This window comes from Diaphorina citri, unplaced genomic scaffold, assembly GCF_000475195.1.
Source record: "Diaphorina citri unplaced genomic scaffold, Diaci psyllid genome assembly version 1.1 scaffold4590, whole genome shotgun sequence".
Taxonomy (NCBI): Eukaryota; Metazoa; Arthropoda; class Insecta; order Hemiptera; family Psyllidae; genus Diaphorina; species Diaphorina citri.
Window position 1 is genome coordinate 1,739 of NW_007381986.1, and position 8,247 is coordinate 9,985.

The 8,247-nt window shown below is 38.2% G+C and overlaps 2 protein-coding genes across 3 annotated transcripts; one reads left to right on the plus strand and one right to left on the minus strand.

Annotated features, from left to right (window-relative positions):
• The first annotated feature begins 140 nt into the window (after positions 1 to 140).
• LOC113472282 (translation factor GUF1 homolog, mitochondrial-like) lies at positions 141 to 2,544 on the plus strand. Its single transcript, XM_026831961.1, has 3 exons — positions 141 to 283; positions 1,287 to 1,370; positions 1,769 to 2,544. Exons 1-3 carry the CDS (start codon positions 239 to 241, stop codon positions 1,895 to 1,897), a joined length of 258 nt encoding a protein of 85 aa, XP_026687762.1. The 5' UTR covers positions 141 to 238; the 3' UTR covers positions 1,898 to 2,544.
• Positions 2,190 to 6,784, minus strand: LOC103521139. Of its 2 annotated transcripts, XM_026831960.1 has the most exons (9): positions 6,344 to 6,784; positions 5,783 to 5,882; positions 5,126 to 5,248; positions 4,630 to 4,753; positions 4,076 to 4,285; positions 3,498 to 3,730; positions 2,976 to 3,106; positions 2,690 to 2,758; positions 2,190 to 2,462 (listed from the first exon to the last, which is right to left on the minus strand). In XM_026831960.1, the coding sequence occupies exons 2-9, from the start codon at positions 5,868 to 5,870 to the stop codon at positions 2,319 to 2,321; spliced, it is 1,122 nt and encodes a 373-aa protein (XP_026687761.1). In that variant the 5' UTR covers positions 5,871 to 5,882; positions 6,344 to 6,784; the 3' UTR covers positions 2,190 to 2,318. The 2 variants fall into 2 exon arrangements, with proteins under 2 accessions (XP_026687761.1, XP_008484467.3); XM_008486245.3 differs by lacking the exon at positions 6,344 to 6,784 and having other exon boundaries at positions 5,783 to 6,331.
• Between the last annotated feature and the right edge of the window lie 1,463 nt (positions 6,785 to 8,247).

An 8,247-nucleotide genomic window follows, 5' to 3' on the forward strand; every position in this document is an offset into this window, starting at 1 on the left:
GGAAATGCTGCCTTTCTCCTATCCTGTCTTCCTTCTCTCTTCGATTTTGGGACGAAAAGACCTTAGCAACGTTTTTTTTTTTTTTTTAAAAAAAAAAACTTCCGTTGATACAGATCTATTTACAAAGGTGGGATAACATATGCTCTGATTTCAGTTGGATATTCTGCTCAATGGAAACCTGGTGGAAGAATTGAGCACTATAGTGCATGTGTCCAAAGCTAAGGATGTGGCGAAGTCCATGGCCGCTCGACTAGTCGACATTATACCCAGGCAACAGTTTATGGTGAGAACCTATGTGTAGTGTTCATTTCTTTTCAAGGATGGAGTGTAAAACACTCTATTTTATTATTATTGTTATTTATTACAAAAAATTGCACCAAACCAAAAACAAATTTAAAAAATATTGTACCAAATACATAGGAGTTGATAAGACCTTGTTTAGACTGCGAGAGTAAAGGGACTTTTCAGTCCTCTTCCGATCTTATAAGCAGGGTATATTCTATTCTACATTCTAGTTACTAGAAGTAGGGTTTAATATATATATATATATAAAAAAAATCTGGTGTGAACATCACACGACTTTCCTTATCCTATTGAATGATGCTTATTTGAGTGTTCTTTCACCCTAACTTTTACAATACCTCTAACCGTTTAGTCGGTATAGCTGAAAACCGCCAAAAAGCGGTCAAAATATCGCCAACCGCAGCACCTAACCGCAGCACCATGTCGCATCCTTGTCACATTTGTGAACTATATACCAAATTTCAAGTCTAGCTCATACCGTTCCTGAGATATTGTTAAATTACAGCGAAAACCGCCAAAAAGCGGTAAAATGCCGCCAAGCGTTGCACCGGTCTTAACCAAAAGTTTCGTGTCGCATCCTTGTCACATTTCACAGCTACATACCAAATTTCAAGTCTCTAGCTCTTACCCTTCTCGAGATATTTTGTTTACAGACAGACACACACACGGACCAATGGTTGAAACTTTGGATTTAGGCTCTAGGGACCTCAAAACGTGTTTTGGCACTAAAAACTGACCATCGAAAATTTGACCCGATTACATTACCTACTTTCCTTCCTATAGGATAAGGAAAGTAAAAAAGAACAGGGTTCAATCTGTCTTTTCTGCATGCTAACTAAGTGCTGCTCTGTTTTTAGGTGGCTATTCAGGCTGTGGTAGGTGGCGATGTGCTGGCAAGGGAAAATTTGAGAGCGCTGAGAAAAGACGTCACAGGGTTCAATCTGTCTTCTCTGCATGCTAACTAAGTACTGCTCTGTTTTTAGGTGGCTATTCAGGCTGTGGTAGGTGGCGATGTGCTGGCAAGGGAAAATTTGAGAGCGCTGAGAAAAGACGTCACTCAAAAATTGGTAAGTTTTTTATTATGATTATTGTATGTTTTACTTTCTTATCTAACTATACTAATTACGGATTATTTTACAGAGCGGTATACGATTTGTTGAATATTTATTTAAGTGAGAGATTTGTGCTGAATAACTGATAAATGGAAATTTCTTAAATAAATACATGATTTCATTAATTTTGACATTTATGAAAAAATAATAATAATAAGTTCACAACTTTTGAGCAAGTATCTACTTCTGTGAATGTCCTGAATTTCAGCCATTTCTTGGCGGTTTTTAGTCGGCCACAAGTTCTTCCCTCAGCTCTTATTTTTATATTGACGAATGTGAATGATCCATTTCAGACATCCTGAGGCCATACAATCCTTTCTTTAAGTGTTAAATTGACAAATTTTCCATTTCAGAAATCTGGAGGTGATATGCAGAGGCGACGGAAGTTACTCGAGCAGCAAGCCGAGGGGAAGAAACGTTTGAGGATGGTGGGCAACATAGCTCTACCGAGAGAAACCTTCATCAAAGTGTACAAGAGATAGTCTTAGCTTAGCCTAGCCTAGCCTCTACGCAAGGAGGCACAGGATCAAAGTCCAGGCATGCCGATAAAATCTGTGTTTTTTACAGACGCAGATTCAGGGACTTTATCGGCTCTGATGACATGTGCCGCTGAAGACCTTTTGAAAATTTGAATTCTACGAAGATTTTTCGATTGAATGGTCATTTGGTCATATTGACTTTAGCTCTGGGAGTGCAGGGTTCGATTCCCGCGCCCTGGGGAAAGAAACTTTTTGAAGCAATACAAGAGAGAAACAGAAGAACAAAGAGGTATACGGGAGACAGAGAGAGGAGGCAAAAAAAATCCACACTAAAAGCCAGTTGTTCAGAGGACGAGGATAAAGTTCGCCCCGGGCTGGAATCAAGTAGGCATCCGCACTACCGTCCAAGCTAACTAGTCTGGCTTTATCTACACATGTAGATTGCTTTGGACTTGTGGTTTTGGTAGTTTTGCTGAGCCAACGCCATCTGACGGATGAGACTGGTATGCTCTTTGGTTCTCAGACCGATCTGACGAGACAAGGCCATGTGTTCAAGAATGCTGGGTGTCTGAAAATGAAAATAATAATTAAAATCATTCAACATTAAACATTGTACGAAAGTATTAACACCTTTGTATAACATAGAATTGTAATTATGACTTGTTCATGTTGCTCGAATAGGACTAATGATAATAAATCATCGTTTTCTTCAGGGATCAAAACAACGTCTTATAATAAAATCTTGTATTACTATTTTTATCGGGAAAAGTAGGTATAATGTAAATTGTAGCGTACCTGAGTAACAGAAGCGGCGGTTTGTAGGACTTGAATTTTCTTGTCTAAAAACATATTTTCATCTTCTATCTGAAATGAGAGAACGGAATAATGTTAAATTACCAAAAGTTCATCCTTCCTAAATATAACAGAAAAGTGTCTTCCCCCAGCAGTCTGAACAAGGTCTCGTATATTTGATGAGACTGTAAATGCATGCATAATTGAGATTAAGTTACTGATTATGTATCTATTCTGGTTGGTACAAAGGAAGATCTCGTGCTTTCAATTGATCCAAATTGTAACTTACTTTACGCTGGTTTTGCTGAAGCAGTCCAATACTCCTGTTGGTAGAATTTACATCTTGGATAAGTTGGGTGAAAACTAACAACAGCGTCTTCAGTTGATCTTCCTTCCTTTTATAGTCCATGTTTAATTCATCTGTAGAAGGAAAATGATCGTATGTACTTAATATTTTGAAAACATTTTTAGAGTTTTACGCAGTCGGTACATACCGCTCAAATTGCTTGCTTTAGGGAAGAAAGGAATTTCAAGAATTGAATGACTTGGGCCGAAATGTAAAGTCCAGAGAAACGTGATCTTTTTCTAAAGATTAGCTCAGACTAGAAGAACGTTGGTCCTGAAAAACGCCGAACCGTACATTTCCGGGAACCTGGGCCAAGGTACTTTTGATGTACCTACCTACCGGACCTTTCTGCTAAGTTTGAGCGAAATCGGCCTTATCACATCTCTACATTACTTAGTTTGAGCATCTTAGGCCGAAATCTAATCTCCTGAGAAGAGTTCGAAATCTAATCTTCCTTATCCTTACCTTCTTTTTCTTTCAACCTCAGCAACTCCTCGCAAGTTTCCTTCAGCGCTTTGTTGAGCTTAGTATTCTCGATCTGGGCTATTTCGAAGTCAATTCCTTTGACAGCATTTCCCGGATCGATCTTCCGGGTCAGCTCATTTTGCACGGATGTCAGAGTCGACTTCATGGTTTTCATTTTGAGACGAATCCTCTCTATTCTCTCCGCGGACTGACGAATGGTGTTTTCAACGAATCTGGAATGGAATATCGAGCGAAACCTTTTATTCAAATAGGCCGAGAAATCTCGAAACTCCATTTCGTGTTAAATAGGCCGGACAGCCTTGCGTTTCGAACTCTTGGGGTTCGCTGAATCGATTTTCAAAATCGGCAACTCTTTGTTAAGGCGTGTTTTTGTGGTTCAACTTTTTGCTGAACAACTGATGTTTGTTCAATTTGTTTTGAAAGTTGAACAAATCTGAGTTGTTCTGCAAAAAGTTGAACCGTTAGATTGCGCCTTAACAAAGAGTTGCCGATTTTGAAAATCGATTCTGGGACATCGTTTTTCAAACTGAACAACTCTTTGTTATCCCAAAACTTACTTTTTCACCTCACCAAAGGTCTCATACCGGCCAGCATTCTTGAGTTTACACAGGACATTCTCTACAAGATGACATCTTCCCGTCAGTTCCTCCACAACACATCTCAACCGTATCACATGTCTCTCGTGTTGCTCTAAGGATTTCTCATGCTTCACCAACATGTCTTCGAGATCCCGAATGAGAATTTCGTTTCGAATTCGGAGCGGAATTCTGGAAAATGTAATTCATATGTATAATCTTGATTATATCCCGTATTCCAGTTCTTTGTTTGGGGGAAAAAAAACCAGTTGTCTTACCAAGGTCTCATTACAGTATTTTGCTATAGGAATATTTGTATTGGAGTTCTAATTCGGGGTCCGTTTCGAGGCGTAGTTTCATGATTACCTTTATCTAACTGCTTACAACTGTGGCGAAGAGGTGACTTGTACCTTTGATAGCACGCAGAAATTTTCAATTTCGATGTCTTTTAGATTCATAATTATTTTGTTCAGTTGCTGAGTTACCTTGTCAGTGATGATGGTCATAATGCCGACCTATACTTTGTTTTTTCTTACGTGATTTTCTTCTTGGGCGAGTAGAAAGAAGATGTAGAGTGACAGGAGCTTGGCACACTCATCCGGGCTTTTGTCTTTTCCTGCTCGAACTTCTGTTTGGATAGCTTTTGTTCCTGCTCCGCGTCTGTAAAAATTATAAATAATTTATAATCATTTCATTAAATTTAGGTACTTACACATAGATAATTAATTAAATATTTATTTATTGATCCCAAGAATAAGGTAAACCATTTACCCTTGACACGTAATGTTTCGCTTTCAAACGTCCAATTCCTTTTTGCATCAAATTGCTGACGCTGCGCTGTCTGAAAATCCTCATTAGTCCAGGGAAAAAATGTTCAATTTTTTCTCTCTCAGTCAGAATTTTAACCCAGGACTTCCGTGTCTGAGGGACAATGTGATTAGGTAGTTACCCCGGCCATCATCAGCTTACCTTTCAGAACAGCTGAATTACCTTTCAGAATAGCTGAATTACCTTTCAGAACAGCTGAATTACCTTTCAGAATAGCTGAATCCCGTCGGAGCAAGTACTTCTCAAAAATTTCGTTCTGTATTGTCAGATAATAATTTTCCTTTGCTTTCTTCTCAACAAAAGCTTTCAGTTCGCTGAGGGACAGGTCTGAAAGCATGGAGAGCACGAAGAAGAACATTAAATTTGTGATCTATATTCTAGATATTAGGGTGATCTAAAATAGATATAATCTTTTTGTTAAAGCTTGATATATGTAGAATTAAAATTTGGTTTTATTTATTTGGTTTGGTTTTAAATTTGGTTTTATTTGGTTTTTTGGTTTTATTTTGGTTTTGTTTTATTTGGTTTTATTTAATAACTAAAATTTGGCCTGGTACATTGCTGGGCGGGTGGGCGCTTAGAAAAATGCGCTCGACTGGGAAGCATTTCGAAGCTGGTTTGAATCCCAGGAAAGGCATGAAATTTAAACCTCATCTGTTTGGGACTGTACATACCTTGTGCCAAATGAGAAGTTTGGGAGTCTTCAGATCTTACTAAACAAATTTATTAATAACTAAAATTTGGCCTGGTACATTGCTGTGCGCTTAGAAAAATGCGCTCGACTGGGAAGCATTTCGAAGCTGGTTTGAATTCCAGGAAAGGCATGAAATTTAAACCTCATCTGTTTGGGACTGTACATACCTTGTGCCAAATGAGAAGTTTGGGAGTCTTCAGATCTTACACTGGGAGTTACAGAGCCATGCCTAGACATGGTTCTTTCCATACTCATACTGAGGGCACACTAAAGCAATATTAGGAGCTCAATGAACTTCAGATCTCACAGAAAAATTGTATCTCCAAAATGCAATGAATTTTTTTCCTTTTTGTTAAACACATTTTGACCAAATTTCCTCAAATCGGACAAAATGCTTAAGATATAAACAGAACGTAGACTGACGGTCAAAATAATGCACATTTATTCAGGTGCTGCCTTTGAAATTGAGGAAGAAAAACATGTTTTTATAAATATTTAGAAAATTAAGTTCAAGTTAGGTCAATTTCTCCATGGTAACATCACATTGCCCTCTTACGCCCAATAATTCTTTACATGACCCAATTTTTGGGGGAATAGACAACAGACACAAATTGTGGCACCTAACTGACGATGCTACCTTCGATTTATCATCCTATACCTATAGTGTCATATGTGACGATTATTATTAAATGTACATATTATGTATTACTGTTGTCTATAATTGTTACCTGATTGTGAGGTAGTTATCAATCACCGGTGATTTCCCAACAGATAGGTATAAGGTATAAGTATTGTTTTGTACTTTGTAGCTTGTGCAATGTGATCAGGGCCAATTTTAGCTGATGATTAAGACCTCGCCTGGATCCCTTTTTTAAGAGGGTTGATAGAGGGAACTGTAATTACTTTGATAGAGGAAACTGGGATTACTAAGATCACATACATATTTCCTCCTTCATGCTCCCAAAATCGAAGAGAGAAGAAGGAAAGGATAGGAAAAAGCCAGCTGTTTCTAAAGCGAACCTTATCTGGATAGGATAATGTCCGCCCCGCCCGGGCCTTAATCGAACTCGCGATTTAGCGCTTACAAGGCGCTACTTCCCAAGGTAACTAGGCCGACATATTTGTTCTTAGATCCAATGTTGATTTTTCTTAGCAAAAGGAATTTCATGTTTGACCTGAAAAAAAAAAAAAAAAAAAAAAAAAAAAAAAAAAAAAAAGTTCTTAGATCAAAAAATATTGATTTTTCTTAGCAAAAGGAATTTCATGTTTGACCTGGAAAAAAAAACACTTTGTGTTAACTAGGTGGTTCCCAAAATTTCGTTCTCATCATATTCCACCGTCGCGTCGCCCATTCACAAACGCACCACGCTCGATGTTGTTTAACTTCAGTGTCCTCTCTCGGTCCTGAATGGGGCCTGAGAAGATTCTACGTAGCACAATAAAATTGGTATGTTGAAATGCAGGTAGCGTGTAATGGTGTAATTGATGGCTTCATGATCACAAATCACAACTGTGACCTCACATCTCATATATGTACTCTGATAGTTGGGATATTGATAAGCGTGATAACAGCAGTGGCGAGTCGTGAGATTTGCAAAGGGGGAAGCTACAGTGAGAAAAAAAATTAGGGACGCCCATCGACTGACTGGGTTGCGGAACTCAAATATACCTATCGGAAGGTCAACACCTTTTAGTATAGCATTCCAATTCTTACCCAAAATATAGCATTCCAATTCCAACCCAAAATATAGCATTCCAATTCCAACCCAAAATATAGCATTCCAATTCCAACCCAAAATCAAGGATCCCAAAAATCACATTAGAAAAAATTCGATCCGTCTGTCTTTTCACGAGAAAACAGCTTGACCGATTTCGACGATTTTTTCACACTGATCCGGTACTAAGGACGGGTCAACCACTAGTCACTTACTATTTTCGGTAAGTGGTAAATACCGGCGGGTTTGAACGGAAAACCCCCTTGGAGAGGAACGGTGGCGGTGCTTCCCCATCTTCCCTGGAAGCTACGCCACTAAATAAGAGACACATGTGATAAGCGTATTGAGACGCCTTAGCCTTGTTTATTGTTTAGTACATTGCTTGCTCTTCTACATGAAGGTACTTACATGAAAATACGATTGTTTATCGTTGTTGATATATTTTGAACGTAAAGTTGTGCTTGTGCGGTGTGTTTTTACGTAATTAGTGTGCTCCTTTCAACTTTTACCCTAATCGGTTCCTAATTCAATAGTTTACCGTAGGTATCGGTTCCTAATTCAATAGTTTACCGTAGGTATCGGTTCCTAATTCAATAGTTTAGTGTGCTCCTTTCAACATTTACCCTAATCGGTTCCTAATTCAACACTTAGCTTAGCTTCCGATCCCATTAGCTAAATAGATGTGAAAATTCTTTGAATAAATTGATCAGTAATCATCATACCTACAAAGCTATTTCAAAATCAATAAGAAAAAAATCCTGTAAATTATTTTCACCGTTTTATTTTCGATGGGGGACTCAAAACTGACTCAATTTTTCAACTGCAAAATTTTGCGCGATCACCAAATTATAGACGAGCATCTTTGGATTCAGAATGGGAAAATCGTTGACCCGGAGAAAATCTTCTATGATGAAAGA

Bases quoted from the DNA above. Each gene is read 5' to 3' on its own strand.
- LOC113472282 (XM_026831961.1), top strand. From the start codon at position 239: ATGGCCGCTCGACTAGTCGACATTATACCCAGGCAACAGTTTATG. The intron at 284-1,286 runs GTGAGAACCTAT...CTCTGTTTTTAG, and splicing joins TACCCAGGCAACAGTTTATG to GTGGCTATTCAGGCTGTGGT. The intron at 1,371-1,768 runs GTAAGTTTTTTA...TTTCCATTTCAG, and splicing joins AAGACGTCACTCAAAAATTG to AAATCTGGAGGTGATATGCA.
- LOC103521139 (XM_026831960.1), bottom strand. From the start codon at position 5,870: ATGAGTATGGAAAGAACCATGTCTAGGCATGGCTCTGTAACTCCCAGT. The intron at 5,249-5,782 runs GTATGTACAGTC...CCATGCTTTCAG, and splicing joins AACTTCTCATTTGGCACAAG to ACCTGTCCCTCAGCGAACTG. The intron at 4,286-4,629 runs GTAAGAAAAAAC...TACATTTTCCAG, and splicing joins TCGCCCAAGAAGAAAATCAC to AATTCCGCTCCGAATTCGAA.